At 45.4% G+C, this 19785-nt stretch overlaps 1 protein-coding gene across 1 annotated transcript in view; it reads right to left on the reverse strand.

Moving 5' to 3' along the window:
- Window positions 1-1806: 1806 nt before the first annotated feature.
- Window positions 1807-19785, reverse strand: part of CABCOCO1 (ciliary associated calcium binding coiled-coil 1) — a 33260-nt gene continuing 15281 nt past the window's right edge. The window contains exons 5-8 of the mRNA XM_081329930.1: window positions 7424-7555; window positions 6687-6818; window positions 4715-4813; window positions 1807-1907 (exon numbers count right to left, since the gene is read on the reverse strand). Coding sequence (XP_081186056.1) covers window positions 4739-4813; window positions 6687-6818; window positions 7424-7555 — 339 coding nt within the window. The 3' untranslated portion in view covers window positions 1807-1907; window positions 4715-4738. The remainder of the gene's footprint in view (window positions 1908-4714; window positions 4814-6686; window positions 6819-7423; window positions 7556-19785) is intronic.

Raw genomic sequence — 19785 nt, forward strand, 5'->3', positions numbered from 1 at the left:
GTAGTGGTCCCTATTTTTCTACTTGCATTTTTACGTGCTTTCGAACTGCTAGGTGGGCAGAAGCTGGGACGAGTAACAGGCGCTCACTCTGTTACTTGGGATTTGACCCGCCAAACTGCTGATCTTCTGATCGACAAGCTCAGCGTCCCAACCCACTGAGCCACCGCGTCCCTTTTTAACCAATTAGCAACCATTAAAACAATAGGCTCCTTTCCCCACCACTGTTAAGACTTGGTGGCAAACTTTAAGCAAGGCTTTTCAAAAACTCAGGCATTCAGAGTCAAGTGGGCACCTCCAACACGTGCCCGTTGGCACCCTCAAAGAAACCCTGGATATTAGGCAGGGCAGGATTTTCTTTTGAGGAAGCCAGGCTAATTCTCTGGCATGGCTTCCTTTCCCCTTGATCACCATTTCCATCAATCTGCCTGGAACAGGCATTCAGCTGACCAGCTCATCATTTTCAGGCTCTCCCTTGGGTCTCTTTTTAAAAAAAACAAATGTTCAGCTGAACTATCAAAACGGCAGCGGTGCAAGGAGGTATTGCAAACAGCCCTGCTTGGATTGGATTACATGGAGGAATGTTCTGCCTGGTATTTGGTCCATTGCGGAGAGACCCTCCCTCTGCAGACAACTGCCAAATTCCCCACCACCCTCGTGCAAATTAGTTTATTATGGCGAGGGGGGAGGGGGTCAAGGAGGCTTGGGAAAAATGGTTAGTATGATCCACATCATGTGTCTGGCAGCAGAAGGAATTGAAAACATTTCCCTGGAACACAATCAAGGGACCAAATTATTCTCTATAAGTAGCCTGATAATGCTTGACTTAAATATTACACTCTAGAGGGGAAGATCATGAATCTAACCATAACACAGAATGGAACATTTGGAGCTGATATCTAACAGCCAGAGCAAAAGAGAGGATTACAAGGCAGGGCTGAAAGATTAGGGTATAACTACAAACACAGATTAGCCTTTAGAAGTATAAAATAAAAGATTCTTGTCTTGTAGCAGTTACTGTATATCAGCCCATCACCAGTGTTATTTGTCTTACTAGCCTAGGTAAAGGATCATAATTGCTAAACAGAGCCGCCACCTATAAATTCAACTCACCTCTCAATAATCTGTTTGTGAGGACTCGGAATTCAGCTCCCCATTTGCTCGTTGGAGACAGTTGGCCAGGATGTCCTTTGGCCTGGCTCAGCAAATCAATTATTATATTCCCAATGTAAGAGAAGCATTATACATTACTCAGGTAACATAAAAAGTTACATGAGAAATAAATATGCACGGACACGCAGACTTTTTAAAAATGTGCAGACAACTGAAACTCTTGCAAGAGTTTCGGGGTGGGGGGGAATGGATCTGATCTTCAGCGCACCAGGTTCTTGGGGAAACGATCCCAAAATGGGGTGGGGTTGCCACCATGGAAGCCTCGCAAGATACCCTCAGGATGAAGAAGACCAACGTGTGGGTCTTCAGTGAGAGCTGAAGGCCAGCTGGGAGTAGAACTTGAGGGTCTTGGGACTTTCAGCTATATGCCCCAACTCCATTCACCCTTATGCAGCTTGATTATATTCCAGAACGACTCTGCAATGTTCTCAATCTCTTTCTTCCCGAACCCACAATAATGTATCAATTTCTCTAGAAGAAGCTGAAGCAGGCAAGAGAAAAGCAAGTAAAGGAACCACAGTGAAAGAGGTGAGATTCACGACTTCCAACTTTGTAGTATTTCAGGAACAACACATTCTTTATTGTATTTAGTCAAATGACAAAATGGGGCAAGGGGAAAAAAAAGCAGGGTTGCTACTTGCTTTGAAAAGTTTCTTCTCTTCTGTTGACTTGCAGGGCGATGAACAGGTGGCCTTCAGGAGGCCTTGATAAATTTCCCTTATTCGCACATGCTTTCCCTAGGAAAGAAATAGAAGAAATTGTGAGAAAAACATCCTGGGGGTTGCAAACACGGAACGTGTGGTTGGGGCAGGTTGGAGGGGCTCTGGAATCCAATTGGACACGCTGAGAAATGTCCTATAACTGGTCAATCTCTGCAGCTAGACAGGTTCTTGAGACCTTCTGCAAGAGAGACATCAGAAAAAGCTTTGCTCCAGCCAAGTACCAGGTCAGCTGTGTTTGGATCACCCAGAGAAGCTCAAGGCATTTTCTGAGCCTCTGAGATTTTGCTGAGACAATCAGCAAAATCAAGGAACATTTATTTATTTATTTATTTATTTTATTGCATTTATATACCGCCCTTTCCCTGAGGACTCAGGGCAGTTTACAGGGAGTTAAAAATCAAACATACAAAAGTTAAAAACCAAGTTAAAAAATATTAAATCAACCCTGTACTATTAAAAACCCCAATTAAAATAATTTTCTCCTCAGCCTGGGCCCGAGAGCTCAAAGAGCCAGGTCTTCAGGCCCCGGCAGAATGATCGGAGGTCGGGGGAAGTCCTCAGCTCCACCGGCAGCTGGTTCCAGAGGGCAGGCGCTCCCACTGAGAAGGCCCTATCCCTGGGTGTCACCCGCCGGCAATCTCTTACCGGCGGAACCCTGAGCAGACCCTCCCTGTGGGAGCGCACTGGGCGAAGGGCGTTTGATGCCGGCAGCAGGTGTTCCCTCAAATACCCCGGACCCAGGCCATGTAGGGCTTTATAGGTAATAACCAGCACCTTGAATTTCACCCGGAGGGCAACCGGAAGCCAATGCAGCTCGCGGAGTAGAGGTGTTACATGGGAGTATCGGGAAACCCCCATTACAACTCGCGCGGCCGCATTCTGCACCAGTTGAAATGAAAGGATTATTGATTAGATATGATAATGTAAAATAAATTGACAGTATGCCTCTTCATTGTACTTTACATGACCATTTTATTTTTCTGAATTGACAAAATGTGCTGCGTATTATTTTTAAATTATTCTAGCCGCTTTGAAAATTAGCTTTTGCTTTGTGTGCCCTTTGCCTCTTTGTGATCCAATTTATTCAAACGATCATTTTCATACATGCAATTATTTCTGAGGCTCAAATACAGACACTCAAACCCTACACAGAACACTCTAAGCTCCACCCGTTCCAGGAAGAGCATTGTAATGAGAAGTGTGGATGCCCTTGGGAATGAGGAAAAGAAATATCCAAATGATTATGGAAATTCTTTATGAAGACCTATTCCAAAATACTGTACCAAACCATATTTTTTCCATCCTTTGGCCCTGCATTTTATTTCTGTTTTGTAAATAAAGAACATTGCGTGTCTTCTCCTTGGTTTGATGAGCAACAGCAGCCATCAGCAACAGAATTGCTTTTATTTGTTGCCATGTTTACTTTAATCTGAATACTCTCCAGATCACTATCAAATTAATTCTGTGCCAGAATGGACACTTTCAAAGTATAGGATGGTGGTTCCTCCTCCTCCTCCTCCTCCTCCTCCTCCTCCTCCTCCTCCTCCTCCTCCTCCATCATTTGGATTGCTATACCAAACACGGAAGACTATGAAATTTATGAGCCAATGTACTTTCATTAGATTTTTCATTGACCGGTTTAACAGGGCTCCCACTGTACTTCCTTCTATACATCACCCCAAAGAATTTGGTCAAAGGCCATGTTTTGCCAAACCCGTTTCCCTTCTCTTTGTGAAGTAGATCCCATCTCAGGCCAGTTTTCCATCAACCAAATAAGTCAGGCCAAACTCATGGAAACTCAGTCTACCCCTTTCAACCCCATCTGCAGAGCTAAGCTATACTTGTGGCTCTTTCCCTTTGGGTGGCTTGCAAAAGAGGAGTGGGGAAAGCCCTAAGGGGGAAGAGCAGACCCCTCTCTCAGGAACAAGCGCTCCGACACGGTCCCAAAGGGCGAGCGTTCTGATCATTCAGCACAGGGAACAAGCAGAGGCACCCACGCCCTGATCCCCAGACAATCTCTCATGTCTTCTGTTCCTCTCTCCTTGCAGCCACCTCGGGCTTGGGTAGCTTGAGAAGAGCAGAAAGGAGATAATCCTTTAACAACCCAGGACAAGTTTGCTTACTGTCCCAACAATAGAGAAACACACAGGGCTTTTTTGTCATAAAACGCACCAGAATGGAGTTCCGGCAGCTTTTTTTCAACAGATTTGTGCATGGTAACATTAATAGTATTAACTTACCTTGAACAAAATCCTAGTCTTTTAGATACAATAAAAATTGAAGGGTTTTTTTTTTCAACTACAAAGGTAAACCTTGTAGGGTAGGCAAGGCGGGTTGTATGACCTGTGTGAGTTCCGGCACCTTTTTTTTTTTTAACCAAAAAAGCCCTGGAAACACATACCTGAGTCCTTCAATATTTTCCACCAGCCTACACGGAAGGAGAAGTTTCACAGATCTGATATAGATTCGCTTAGAAAAGATGTATGAAAATTAGGGATTGTTTTAAAGGAGAGCTCGCTGCTCTCTAGCTTTCAAGATCTTGGCTATTCCAGTCCAGCTCTAGAGAGAGAAATGGATCGATTCCCAGTCGGTGGTGTGTGTGTGTGTTTCCTGCCTAAATTATGCTTCACATCCAGTGGTGGGATTCAAATAGGTGAACAACCGGTTCTCCATGTGGATGCCGCTTCCGGACGTCCATTGTGGGCCTGGGCAACAAAAAAATTAGCTACCGGTTCTGCCGAAGTGGTGCGAACCTGGCTGAATCCCACCACTGCTTCCCTTACCAACAAAACCCAAAGAATTGCTCTTGTGTAAAATCCTACCTTGGCTCCGCTGTACTGATGGCTTCAGGCTTTCTTCAGCTTCTCTATTCTTGCTGAATACGTGTCTTCCTGCATTTGGAGCCTCTCGTAGATCTCAGACTGTGAAGAAGAGCATTTAGCAACTCTGTAATCCTCTGCCTCTTTTTATCTTGCTTGCATTACATCCAAAAGATACTACAGACTGTATGGTGTTAGGCTGACACTGGTTAGTCCGCACGTTGCTCTCCCTCTTTGGAAAAAGGGCAAGGCTATAAAAACCCTGCAGCTTCCAGTGGGGCAGTACATGACCCCATAAACTCTTTTCTTCTGCAGCCATCCAAGCTCCCTTTGTCCCAACCCTGAGTAGCTCAGCTCTCTTTGAACTGCAGGACCGCAAAGGCCTCCTGGCTTCCCGGTGTTTGAACCACTCAACCTGTGCTTGTGGAACATGGGTCATCTTCCTGGGAGGGTGAGGGTGGTGGTGGTGGGGAGTTGAGGCAGATGGCCTGACCTTCCTGAAATGGAGATTGTACAGATACGTTGGGTAAAATTCCTGCCTTCCTTTCCCAGCACAGTTGCCAGAGCCTCGCTCCAATAGATCTGAAGTCACCAAGCTGGGAAGGCTGATATCGTTCAATATACTACAGGTTAACTGTGTTCTCTTTCGTTTGCTGTGGAGTTTCATTTTGTGTGTGGGGGGAAACTATTGCATTCTGAAGACCTGACTGGAAGTTGAATGAAAGTCCAGGGGAAAAAGTGAGTTTAAGTGCCGGTCTCTTTTAACTAAAACTCAATTGCTAGTAAACATCCTAGAAAGAAGAATCGGAATGCAAAATTTCGCTGTGATGTTCACAATAAGGGTCAACCAAGCTAATAGACTGGGCTTCCTAGCCTAGGGCTGAGCAGGCCGAGAGGGCATCTGGGGTGGAAAGGGGGCTCTCCAACTCCCCTTGCAAACTATCTGGACACCTGGCTGCCCTGTGGAATCCATTCTTCCCTGCAAGGAGTTACACAGCTGCCTAATTCAAAGGCGGCGGAGGAAAACTGCAAACAGCATGTCCATTAAGGAAAATTATGAACAACTTCATGTTTCTCTTTGGAGGAATGTGCACAAACCCACAAATTGTACTGTAAAGCTTAACAAATATTCTTGAACTTCTGTGGGAATAGGTTAAATGGAATTTACAAATGGAAAATATGAGAAACTGCAAGGAAGGCATTTGCCCGTCCGTAGTGGCAGGTTAGCAAAGACAACGGCGACCCTTGCGCAAAAATGTAAACTTTCCCAGGATTCTTTCATGCCCCCATTTAATCACTCTTAAATATTTCAGCTCTCCCAAGTGGGAAAGGCTTTCAGCACTGAGTTTTTCTTGTTTCATCTTTCTTTTCATTTTTTTTATTGTTAAACAGTTCAATTTGCAACAAAAGGCACAGTGAAAGGGAACTAAACTGGCATTCCTTCCCTGCCGGAAGTGGTATTTTCATGGGGTTGTTAACAGGTCATTCCACATGGAATTCCAGATATAATCCACAAGAGGTATCAGAACAGCCAAAATCTGCAAATATGAAACGTTAATCGAATGGAAATGACCTTTGCTCAGGCCACTTACTTGTGGGGAGTCCCTAGGCAAGGACCCTGGCTTAAGAGGCACTGCACGTGCAGCGGGAAGGCAGGGGAGACCCTCTCCTTCACCCCACTTTCTGTGCTTCCCCATTGGGGCTGTCCCCTAAAGGGACACGCTGGCTCAGACGAAGGAATGATCCGCACAAGGCGCCTTTGCTGCCTTGACTGCATACGAAGCTGCATCGGAGAGAGCTTCCATGCTGAAGCCATTTTACAGGCATTTCCCCATGCGGTCTGGGGTAACGAAACTCATGTCTGGGAAGAGCAGCACACCAGCTCTGCTGAGGTCGACAACGTCCAGTTCGTCCTAGCGAAGGGGTCCCATTGTGGGGCACAGCATGAAAGCAGAACAAAGTCTTGTAACACTACCTGGATGTTGCTGATGAGGTCGTTGGTGAGCGGACCCAGAACCGAGCGAATGTCCTCGATGGTGTAGCCCATCAAAGGGTCCACGGTTACTTGTTCTTCAGCTGGCTCTTCTGCAAGGACGCCTTCTGGTTCCTAAAAGAGGGCAGGCAAATGCTCGCCAAGCGAGCCGTCTCGTCACAAGGGTGAATGGCCGGCTAGAGCAGATGGAGCCACTCATGCCCCCTCCCTCCCCCAGCCACAGAAAGGGGAAGCTGAAGACCCCCCCAACTTTTTCCCACTGAGATGCTCAGCCTTCTTAGCAGGACAAGAGGGAACGCCTGATAGGGTTCCTGCTGTCTCTCATGGTAGGAAACTTTCTCAAATTCCCTGCCTTAGTCCAGTCTTTGGCAGAAGCAGGAAAAATGAGGGCTCTGTGTATATGTTTGTGTGTGTGTGTGTGTGTGTGTGTGTGTGAGAGAGAGAGAGAGAGAGAGAGAGAGAGAGAGAGAGAGAGAGAGAGAGAGAGAGGGAGGGAGGGAGGGAGGGAATGCATGTGTGACTGTGAGTGAAGGGATGCAAGGAACCCAAGGCTGGGGCAAGGTCCTCTTTTGGATGCTCAGAGGCCTTCAAGTTTCATGGGGAACAACCTCTCAGTTAAGGCCGCCAAACCTGTCTGCTGGGAACACAAGCCAAGGAATAAAGGTGCTTGGAAAATGGCAAGATGGCATTTTGCTTCCTTCCCCAGAGACTCCACTTACCTTGGTCGCCTCCTCTTGCTCCTCCTCCCCTGGAGTCAGCGCTACGTACTTGGAATAGATGTCACTGGGTAAGCCTTCTTCCAAGGGGGCAGGAAAAGGGGTCTTTGCAGGATTGACTAGTTCTACCACTTTCTGTTAAGAAGAAATAAAACAGGGGAAAAAGCAAGTGAGGTTATAGAACAGCAGTGCTCGTAATTTGCTAATGGCTTTTTCCAGAAAGGAAGTCAAACGCTCAGGCTGCTGGCAGACCACGTGGCCTCTTCTCTGTTATTCTCCCAAGAAATCAGGGCTTTTTTTGTCATAGAATGCTCCGAACGGAGTTCCGGCACCTTTTTGGATGGAAGCTTGTAGGGTAGGCAAGGCGGGTTGTATGACGTGTGAGTTCCGGCACCTTTTTCTTTTACAAAAAAAGCACTGCCCAAGATCCTTCTCAGATCTGCTCCCCAGGTTGGGTGACAACTTTTTTGTCGGAGGGGGAAGCCGGATTCGTTCAACCACCAGGGCACAACAGGTGGTAAAAAGGAGAGTGGGAGACGTCAGAGGGATCCACTCTTCTCTCTGGGTGATCTAGCAAAACCCAGTCTGTGGGGCCTTAAATAAGCAAAGAGCACTCAGGTTCAACTGTGTGTATCTCAAAATATGAAAACAAGCGCAATGTTCATACTTATGGTAAAGTGGAGACTTTTGTTGGAAGGGCAAATGACTGAACGTGGGTGATGCTGGGAGACAGGATACAGCTGAGCCATAAATCCCCCAGCAGCCTCCATCCTTCTTTAAGCACAAGAGGTCCCGTCCCTTTCTTTTCCCTTGTTGGGGTTTCCCAAGTGCTGTCCCCCAATTTTTGCTTGTTCCCAACAGCTTCTCAATTCTTTTGGCTTGGCAGCTGAATTCAGTTGCCACTGAGAAAGTCCAACAATTTGGTCCCAAACACGGTTTGTATGTGCCGTCCACATGTGCCTTTACAAGGATTGGTGGCTTCCAACGATTCTGTGCACAGACTTTTCCTCAGTCAGTCTCCTCCATCAGCTCCTCAGTTCAAACAAAACAACTATTTAATCACAGAAACGAACATGTTTTGTTAATCTCTGCAACACTGGGCCAGGTTTTAAATGCAACTTACAATAAAAAGGAAGCAGTTTGTTGGCAGCTGAGATTTCTGAATAAAAGTAAGCTTTGGGGACAGAATGTTGTGATCCAGCAAGACTGATTTCTTTTTATATTCTGCATTCCTAACAAGTCCAAGAGAAAAATCAGCATGAATGAATTGTGAAGAGAGCCTTGAGCCAAACATATTTAAATGAATCTTTCTGATGCAATACTCTTCTTTAAGCAGTACAATTAAGGCGTTGTATTTCCTTTAAACAAAACCTCATGTATACCATTACCATTGATTATATCGTGAAAACTATTTAAAACTGAGGAGACAAGGTCAGCCTTACAATCCTGCTTTTATGTTAAAGTTACTCTTTCCCCCCCCCCACTCCAAAGAGAAATGTATTGTTTGTTCAGCACAGGAGGGGCTGTGAGAGAACCGAAGCTCACATATAATAACATTCTAAGAAAATCCATCCTGCTAATTTATTTAATGGCTGAGACACAGGCACCCACCCCACCACATTTGCTAAATGCTTTTCCTCTCACTTGGCCATTTGTCACCCGTCACATTTCAAACAGAAGAGAACTGATGCTGGATCGGTTGATTCGGCAGATCTCCTTCTCCTGCCCAGGGCGACCTCTGCGTTTCAAAAACAACAAAGAAGCTACCTCCAGAAAGAGCCCTTCTAGCAATTTCCACTGCAGATATTAGCCGAGACCACTTTTCTCAATCTCAGCAAGTTTAAGATGGGTGGACTTCAGCTCACCCAGTTGCCCTGTTTGAAGAACACTGATTTACACCAACAGATTAGGGCAGTGATGGCGAACCTTTGAGAGACCGAGTGCCCAAACTGCAACCCAAAACCCACTTACCTATCGTCGGGTGCCGGGTGGGCGTGGCCCATTGGGCTGGCACGGCCCAAAGGTGGGTGTGGCCCATCGGGCTGGCATCGGGCTGGCATGGCCCACTGGGGCGATGGCACGCGTGGCCAACGAGAGGGCTCTGCGTGCCACCTGTGGCATGCGTGCCATAGGTTCACCACCACGGGATTAGGGCATGGCTGGTTGGGGAATCCTGGGAGTTGAAGTCCCCCCTCCCCCAATTGACACATCTCAATATTAGCAAAGCAATTTCATCCATCACGTTGCTTCCTCGGTTTGAGAATCCTTTAGTCACTGGCTGCCCTGAGTTCCAAATTTTACACTCCAGGAGCTTTGTGGACAGCCATGAGTTTCCCATCCCTCAGGGGTGGAAGCACATCCCAGGGATTTTGGCATAGCTTCCTGGTGGAATCAGGGGGTTTCTTGGTTCCTCTTCACCCTCAAAAGCTACATATTGGCCTTTGCCTGTTTTGGCCTTTGTCTTGCCTTGCATTCAACCACACTTGCAAGGACCCAAGAGAGGATCTGTGATCAGCCTACAGCAGGGGTAGGCAACCTTGGCTCTTTTACGACTCGTGGACTTCAACTCCCAGAATTCCTCAGCCAGCATGGCTCAGCTTGGAAACCTCTCCCTTTCCCCTCAGCATGGCTGGCTCAGGAATTCTGGGAGTTGAAGTCCACGAGTCATAAAAGAGCCAAGATTGCCTACAGGGTAAAAAGGAAAGCCTTTCAATGTCAATCAAGCAAAGATGCAGAAAGATCGGATCCTTTGGAAACTGGAGGCGTCACTCCAGCAGAAGTCTGTAAGTCAAGGTGAGCATTTCAGCAGCATCTAATCATAGTAGAAGCTCCCTTTAAAATCTGGAGGAAATCCAGATGAATGAGGCAGAGAACCTTAAGGTTTGGAAATCTGATGCTTTGGGCAGAAATAGGAAACCAGCCTAGCCATGTATTCTTATTAAGTTTCTCTTTCTTTCTTTGTGCTAAATTAACTCTACTTGGCTTTTAACTCTCTGTGCAATTTAGAATTCCTTCTGTGCTTCAGTCTTTTATGCATTAATTTTATTTAGAATCCCCTCATAATCTCACAACTGTAATGAAATTGCAACATCTCCCATCTTCCATGGAAGCTAGGCTATTTGCAGAGGATGGTGGCCATCCTCTGGAGCTGAACAAACTGGGATGCCCAGAATGTGATTTCTAGAAAAAAGAGCTCTTGAGATGAATCAAAAGCAACAGATGAAATGAGTCAAATAAATATGCACAGTAATTCTCCATGTTCAGACCAAAGTACAAATATTTAGGTTAGTGGTTTGGAAACGATTGGAAAGGAAGGAAAGAGAAAGCATCACTAAAAAGTCTTTTTGCTATTTTTTTATACACTTGTTATTTTTCTTACTTGCGCTTTGTGCCTTTTATTTTCTGAAAAATCTGTTAAAAGCTTAAAATGATTATTTAAAAAGTCATTGATTTCTAAGAAGTGAGAACATAAACCAAATCATTTAGTCTGGATAAGGATAGTTTTTGCCAAGCTTGCTCAATTATTTGCAAGCTCCATGCTAGCTACACATTTTTGTTTGGGGAGAGTAAAATAGTATCCAGACACGTCTGGGCTCGTTCAAAGGATGAGTACAGTAAAGTGTTGTGACTCATGAGTTATCAAGGAGATGTTTATGTAATATTAAAATCTGCTCCCAATCTGCAGATAGCAAGCGTTTTATTCTCTCTTCAATTCAGTTCCATGTTTGCCTCCCACCCACAAAGTCCAGATGGAATATCTTGGCCAATTCTCAGCCTTCTAGATAGACGCCATTGTGTTCTGAAGCTTTCTTTCAAAACAATGAGGGTTACAAACTTTTTCAAAATGAAATAGAGCTTAAAAATAGCTTGTGACCACAGAGATATGCTTAGGAATTATTCTATGTACACAGCTTCTATTGCTCCTCCATTTTTAAAATTACAGATACATAAAGTACTACTGATTTTTTTTCCTGGTCTCCTAAAGACCATGATCAGCACAAAAGAATCTCCCTGCAACAAAATAATTCATCGCATGTATTTTAGTTATGGAATTTTATTCACAATCCCCCAAAAAATGTGTCTGCTGGTAGCATCTTTTTCCAAAGATTCAATGAATCATTGAAAGTGAAAACTTCTCTATTAGTGAGTATCAGTATACAATTTTAAGAGATGTTCACCATCAGCTCAATCATCTATGGCTTATATTTCCTCTCTTCCATATTTAACCCATTAATTACTACCATAAAAATATCATCACTGTGACAGTACTTTCTCTGAGATTTAAGATATTCAGTAGCTTTGAAATGTTCCTCCTCTGCCTAAATGGCTGCTTCCTTTCTGCACTGTGTCTTCTTCTCCTCCACTGTCCAACTAGTGTTATGTATCCAGGTAGGGACGCGGTGGCTCAGTGGGTTAGGACGCTGAGCTTGTCGATCAGAAGGTCGGCAGTTTGGCGGGTCGAATCCCGAGTGCCGCGTAGCAGAGTGAGCGCCTGTTACTCGTCCCAGCTTCTGCCAACCTAGCAGTTCGAAAGCACGTAAAAATGCAAGTAGAAAAATAGGGACCGCTCCGGTGGGAAGGTAACAGCGTTCCGTGCGCCTTTGGCGTCTAGTCATGCCGGCCACATGACCACGGAGACGTCCTCGGACAAGCGCTGGCTCTTCGGCTTTGAAACGGAGATGAGCACCGGCCCCTAGAGTCGGAAACGACTAGCACGCATGTGCGGGGGAACCTTTACCTTTACCTTTATCCAGGTACAGCCTCTGCATAGCAGCAGCCACCAGGGGGCGTTTGGCCTGGACGGTTTTGGTGGGAAACCCAGTTTCGGCGGGAAACCTAGGGCCAATCCCATTGGCTAGCCGCCTACCTGGCCAGGTATATAAGGAGGCCAGGTAGCCCTTGTTCTTCAGTACGAAACCCTCCCCCCACAATAAAGAGCTGAACTCGTACTCCGGCTGGCGTCTCTTCCTTGCGTCGGACCCACTACATTACATAAAGAATCTTCCTTTACCCTCAAGATTTATCCTTCCCCCTAGAAGGATGTTCTCAGTTTCCACCCTTGGTGCTCGATCCAGACTGGGTCATACTAAAAGCCCCAACTTTGCTCTGATACTGTCCATGACAGATTGATCACCCACTTTTCCAAAGGCATATTCTGCAACTGGATCCTCCAAGGACCATGACTGGACCAGTGCTAAAGATGTCTGACAGCCTTGGTCAGCTGCCATCATTCCTGCCCCAGTCAGTCTGGCCTCTGATGGGGATCCTGGAAGATGCAGCTCACACATCTGGAAGGGGCCCAGAATGGGAAATTCTTCCAAAGTTTGTTCTGAACTTCTTCTGACTCCTCACCAGCACCATCCAAGGTGCCCAATGGCAGTTCCTTTCCAAGCATAATCATGAAGCAGTTCTAGCTCTTTAGTTCAAAGAAACCGGTATGTGAAAATAAACCTAAGAATCTTAAAACCAGAAGTAGCAGGACATAAATTCTTCAGAATTACAGAAACTGCACCTTAGAGTTTATTTTATAAATATTATGCTTTTAGCTAAATGTGTGTTTAATAAAAAGATATAAAGGTTGTAATAAGATGCTGTGTGACAGCAGATATGGCAGGCAAAGTGCTTCGGCCTTTTCTGCACAGCATCTCACTTTCTGTTAAAACAACCCATCCTTCTTCAGGCTGCAAATTCAATTACTGATTATACAACAATCCAGCCCAGCTACGTAAACCAGCAAATGCAGGACTATGCAATTCTGGGTGGGTTTTTTTTTAAACATTCCAAAATAGATGTGATTGTGTGAAGACATTGGTTGTGAATATTCCTTGCCTGTGAAGAGCAATGCATTTCAACCTATTTCCATATTTCTAATTAACACCAAGTTAAAAATAAAAGTCATGCCATAGACCACTTTAATCAAAATGGGGAAATACAAAATTCATTTTGTCAAAAAACTGACTAGCAGTGATTTGAGAGACATCCATTTTTCACGTCTGAATTGCTAAAATAAAATTATTAATATGCACTTCCCTCTCCTGCAACCAATGGGGAAGAGTCTTGAAATTTTAGCTTTTTCCAGACTTTATCCCTGGATTTTCAAGGACATTTTTGTACCTTGCAACTCTGATTCTCCTTCCCTTGAAAAATTACTGAACACATCCAGTCACGAGAAGCCCCCCCCCCGCCCCCCGATAAGTATTTCATTGCCCTTCGCTCTGTTCTTTAAAATCCAAAAGACATCATGTGCCAACTTAGTTCATATGAAGTCATGGAGAAGAACAATCAAGGATGTTCACGGGATAGGGTAAAAAATGTCAAGATGGAACCAGACAGTATGACTGAAGCTCGTATCTAGAAAACAAGTACAGCTTCCATCATATCTCTCAGTTAATGAGTCCTGTGGACAATTGTGAGGGAAAAGAGGAACTCGGGACTTTCCTGGAGAGACCATGCCTGGCTTTGTTTCTGATCAAGGTGGAGACCATGAAGCTTCCTAAAATTGGGCAACTGATGTCATAACCCTCCAGTTCAGAGGAGTCTTCCGCTTTACTTTCAAGTATCTCCAGACTTCTGCTCTTCTGGGCTCCTCCCAAGGCACAAATAAGACTATCCCAGGTGACAGGCAGGGTCAGGAAATCCCATGTGAGGTGTATCTGTTTGGAGCTACATCTGGAAAACTCCATCCTATTCTCCAGCTTTACTGCCAGGCCAGGAAATGTGGCCGCTTTCACTTTCTCCTGTTGTTCCTTCCACAGCTCCTGGATGTTCTCCCTGCAGTCCACTTCAGCACAAGAAATAAAAAGCGTGCAAGAAAAGTGAAGCCAGAAAACGACCTTCTTGCTGCAGCTATTTGCACAACAGCTATGGCGGTGCCACAACCCACCATGTAATTTGCTATTCTGCCGTAATTCCACACCTCTGATAAACAGATGGTTGCATCAAGTAAGTACATCCCTTCCAGCCAAACACGGAGCTATGAGGTTATTACAGGGGGGATAAATAACACAATGGTTATTTATTTATTTATTTATTTATTTATTTATTTTTACATTTACATTTACATTTTTTACATTTACATTTACATTATTTTTTACATTCTTGAAAAGGGGGAAGGATTTTCTTTCATCTTACATGTTGTTCAGCAAGGTGCTTGGAAGCCTTATAGCCACATCAGACCTGAAATTAATGCCCTGAATGGCTTTCTCCAGGAATCAGAAGCTCTGATGGTGGCAGATGAGACAAATTATCTCCCCACGCAAGATAAGTTTTAGAATTTATTTATTCAGAATGAGCAAGATGACAAAGCTGCAATAGCTGACTAACCTGGAGGTTTATTTTCTTTGATGCATCATGGCAATCAGACAGCAATTATATTATTCAACTTGTGTGTCTTTCCTGCAGCTAATTCCCATCCTGCACGTAGCCCTGGGTGGAGAAGCAGGGCTTTTAGGCCTGAGTCTGGGATACCTGCAGACCTCTGAACTATGGAAAGCGACAACTCTTGACCTGCAACTCAGCTCGAAGAACCATCCTTGGCTTCCAGGGGAAGGTGGCAGGTGGATTTCAACCTATGTCTGAACCTCCAACAAAAGGTTACCAATTAAACATGGATAATTTTAAGAAGCATACATTTTGTTTCCTTCTCTGTCACAGAAGGGGAGGCTGAGCTGGAAGGCGTTAGGGTCAGTCTGCTGCCCATGCATTGCCATAAGAGACCCAAGTCCAGCCCCCCGCCCCCCCCACCCCCCGATTTCTGTTGACCCTTATCTAGTGCCAATTTAGATTTTATCCTTAATCGGCTAGATTCTTGTGTACAGGTATCAATAATAAACTCTTCTGTGCTTTGACCTTGACTCTTGTTCCTGGTTATTTGGGTCCGACATTCTCCCACCTTTCAGCTTGATGGGGTTTCATAAAAATAGCACAAGTGACAGTTGCCTCCACTTTCTACACTGCCCTCTTTGAGACCCTCATGTGGGTATTTAAATGAGAGGCAGGCAAGCAGTATTTATTATGATAGGTTCTTTGGATCTCCTTGCCTTAAAAATCCCCGGCCCCATAACTTTGCCACTATGCAAAATAAAATCACCCTAGTCACACACAATCTTCATCAAAATGTCCCAAGTGAAAACACTACCAATAATTATGACAAATGGCCTTGAGGGCAGGAGATAGCAGAGCGGCTGTGGGCCTGATCGCCACCTCTAAAATCTTCTAATCTAATGCATAAAGGGAGGTTGCTTTGTCTCCATCTAGTGATCAAGCTGGGTGAAATTGACATAAAATTGACAGACATCTTCTGTGGAACGAAGGGAGCATCTGGTCAAAAGAACTGGTTTGCAAGGAAGATTTTGAAAGTAAAGCAGGTCACGAAGGCAAACGCGATTAGTCTTACAAAACGGAGACAAGTCACGACTCAGTTTTGAAGATCATATTGGAGTCGTGGCTAGGGGGGCATTTGCCTAGATTCACCTGATACAACAGTTGCGCCCCTTTCTGAACCGAGATGCCCTACGTACAGTCACCCACGCACTTGTTACCTCCCGTATAGACTACTGCAATGCTCTCTACATGGGGCTGCCCTTGAAGACCACCCGGAAGCTTCAACTGGTGCAGAGTGCAGCTGCACGGGTAGTGATGGGAACACCCCGATACTCCCATATTACACCCCTCCTGCGTGAGCTGCATTGGCTACCGGTTGCCCTCCGGGTGAGATTTAAGGTGCTGGTACTTACCTTTAAAGCCCTACATGGCTTAGGCCCGGGATACTTGCAGGACCATCTGCTGCCGGGAACAAATTCCCATCACCCAGTACGCTCACACAGAGAAGGCCTCCTCAGGGTACCGTCGGCTAGACAATGACGGCTGGCGACCCCCAGGGGAAGAGCCTTCTCTGTGGGAGCACCAGCCCTGTGGAACCAGCTCCCCCCTGAGCTTCGGATGGCCCAAGATCTCCAGTCCTTTCGCCGCGGCCTCCAAACACTCCTTTTCCACCTGGCCGACCTGGACTGACAGGGATTTTAATTATGTTTACAATTTTAACCCTAATCTTTAATTTATTTCAATTTTTAATTTTAATTTACTGTACATAGACCTTTAATTTTTATTGTTGTTAGCCGCCCTGAGTCGCTTGGGAGATAGGGCGGGATATAAGTCCCATTAATAAATAAATAATAAATAAATAAAGTTGGATGTGTATGGATCATGTCTATCTTTATGTATCCTCCATCTCTTTCCTCTCACTATCTTTACAGAAAAGGACAGATTATATCCTCTTCGATGGAATAATTCTGTACTTTGTGACGTACAATGAGATGAGCAGAAACTTTGGGATCTGAGTGTGTGATTCCAGTTGAACCGGCCAGTTACCAGCTCAGAGAGAGATGTCCACAGAGATCATGGCCGCAGCAGCACAGACAGAAAAAAGACAGGCAGTTTCTGAAGAAAGCTTGACTTTATGATATGGAGAGTCTTCTCCTTCCTGCCAACTCTCTGTACAGCAGAAACAGGCAGAGACACCTAGGAACGTATTTTGAGTTATAGCTGCTTTAATGATTTGAAAATGTCTTGCTTACTTTCGCAATGCTTTTTTGGGGGCCTTTATTGGGGTTTTTTTAATGACTTGGTTCTATGAATTCCTGAGAGATTTTGTAATTTTCATGGCACATAATAATGGGAAACAAATAAATAAGAGTGATGATTCATTTGAAAGTTTTATTGGAGAGCTTAAATAAATGACATATACTGCCACAATTTAGTTCATGCTTTGGATTAAAGCATGACATTGACAAAGAGGAAAAAGAGAACCCCATTTCCTTCCTTGACCTGAACCTCTGTGTTATTTAGCCCTACCTGCTTCTGAAGGTCAGAGAGAAACTCCCAAGGACTCTACAGGAGAGGATTCACTGCCAAGGTGGTTGAGAAGAGGCAATCTCTTACCGCCTGTGAAAAGCCAATGAAACAAGCACAGCCGATCAAACTCACAAATGCTTCAGCTGTCTGTATGCCCATGGTCATTTTGCCACTATTGCCCCACTCTGTAATATTCCAGAGTTTCATTTTATTAATTTTAAAAGATATATTTACCTACTGTATTATGCATCTCTTTAAATATTCTTCCCAAACAATAGAGATGACTATAATTTTCCTGTTTGTATCTAATGACTTATTTTGCTTTTATTTAGTATCCTATTATGATTTATGTTGAGTGCTTTTATTTAGTATCCTATGACTACCATTTGGTGTTGTATCCTATTATTTATGATGATTGCATTTTATGATTATGATCATGATTTATCACTTGTTGATTGCATGTACACTGAGAGCTTATGGACCGGAGACAAATTCCTTGTGTATCCAGTCACACTTGGCCAATAAAGAATCCTATCCTATCCTATCCTATCCTATCCTATCCTATCCTATCCTATCCTATCCTATCCTATCCTATCCTATCCTATCCTATCCTATCCTATCCTAATTTGAAATAATAATAATCATACTATTCAAATGTGTTCTCTGTGGCATTTTAATGCCTGGAGTTAGATTCCCTATAGCTAGTAGGAAATGCAGAGATAAGGCCAAATTGTGCCCTTACTATTCCCACTGCGCAATTAAATTTATTCTGGGCTTTTTTTTAAAGCAAGCAGATTGTCTAATTTTAGATTTGGAAGCAAGAAGGACACACAAGACAAAACTGCTTGAAGAAATGGCTTTTCAAGAAAAAGTTGTATCTTGGTCTCCTTTTAGTCCAAAAGACAGATTTCTAAATATTATCCACGCAACCCCTCACCACACTGAGATGCACCCCACAGGCACAGCACGGGTCTTGAGGACTGGCGAACTAGCAGGAAACCTTCGGAGGAGAAGGGACATACAGAATGTCCTGAGACCCCCACAAGAGGGCACTCGAGGGTCTTCTGGTTAGGCAATTTTTGCAGAACAATGTAGTCTCTACACTTTATTTTCTTGTTTTCTAAATATTTAATTTAAAAAAAAACAAGGAGGAAGCTCACACCTCTGCAGATCTCTAACAACAGATGCAGGTGAAAGAATGATCCTGTGAAATGCTCTCTTTGAAGAGGGATTAGGGTGGGTTAATTTAGTCTCCCCTCTCTGAAAACCCTTTGCAAGGGGATCCAAAACCTCTGCCCAGGTCCAGCAGCCAACAGGCCATTACTCCTGGAACAATGAAAGACAATTATGAGTTAAGATGCCCTCAAGATAGGAAGCATCACAGCCAGGAAAGCAGTGGCGTAGCGTGGGGGGTGCAGGGGGGGCCGGTCGCACCGGGCGCAACATCTGGGGGGGGCGCGCTCGCACTGAGCTGCTCAGGGAGCCCCAAGGGCTGCACAGAGTCGGCTTGGCTCCGCTCTCGAGCTGCTCTTTCTTGCAAAGTGAAACGAGTCCAGCAGGTGAGATGGGCGGCCACATAAACTGAATAAAATAAATAGAAGCGCCTAACTCTCCGCCCAGGCTCAGGCCAACCGCAAGCGCCCCGCAGGCGCCCCGGCAGGCTTGGCCGAGCGAAGACGGACCCGCCGGCCGGCTGGCCTAGCTTCGTGCGCATGCGTGGCTTTATTTAGCGGGGCTCACGTGCGAGCTTGAATGCAGCGGCTCTTGCAGGTCGGAGCCCCGCCCAGCCGCCCTCGAGAGGGACCCGGAAGCATCCCGCATGCGCGCGACTCTTCTTGGAAAGTCTACACCGCTGCGGGGCACGTCTTTTCGGCGGTGCCATGACGTCACCGGGTTAGGGGGCGCAAATTGCCCCGGGTGCTGACAACCCACGCTACGCCACTGCAGGAAAGGACTTGATAAAGGGCGCCATAAATAATCCAGAGAGAGAAACAACCTAAGACAGTGATGGCAAAACTTTTAGAGACCGAGTGCCCAAACCGCAACCCAAAACCCACTTATTTATCAGAAAGTGCCAGGGCCACATCAGCATTGTGGTGCCCTCAGGAGGGGGGGGGGCAGGGAGGCGCTTCTGAGTCCCACCTCTGGCACGCAAAACCCGGGGGCGCAAAAATGGGCCACCGTGCTGCAAGGCACAAAAATGGCTGCTACCGTGCTGCGGGGTGCAGCTACAAGGCTGGGTGGGGCTCCTGCTCCAGGCAGCGGTGGTGGCCTGATGGACCTGCTGCTGGGGGCGGTGGCGTGCGTGCCAACAGAGAGGGCTCTGAGTGCCACCTCTGGCACGCGTGCCATAGGTTCGCCACCACTGACCTAAGAAGATTAGGGAGAGAATATTACCAAGTGATCAGGCACCTCAGATGTGTTTTGAAGAGAAGGCACGTTTGCCTTCCTGAAGAAGACAGTCTTGCAGTCCCGATGGGTCCATCTTCTTCACAGTCTATCAAATTCATCTC

This window comes from Vipera berus, assembly GCF_964194415.1.
Source record: "Vipera berus genome assembly, chromosome: 5".
Classification (NCBI taxonomy): domain Eukaryota; kingdom Metazoa; phylum Chordata; class Lepidosauria; order Squamata; family Viperidae; genus Vipera; species Vipera berus.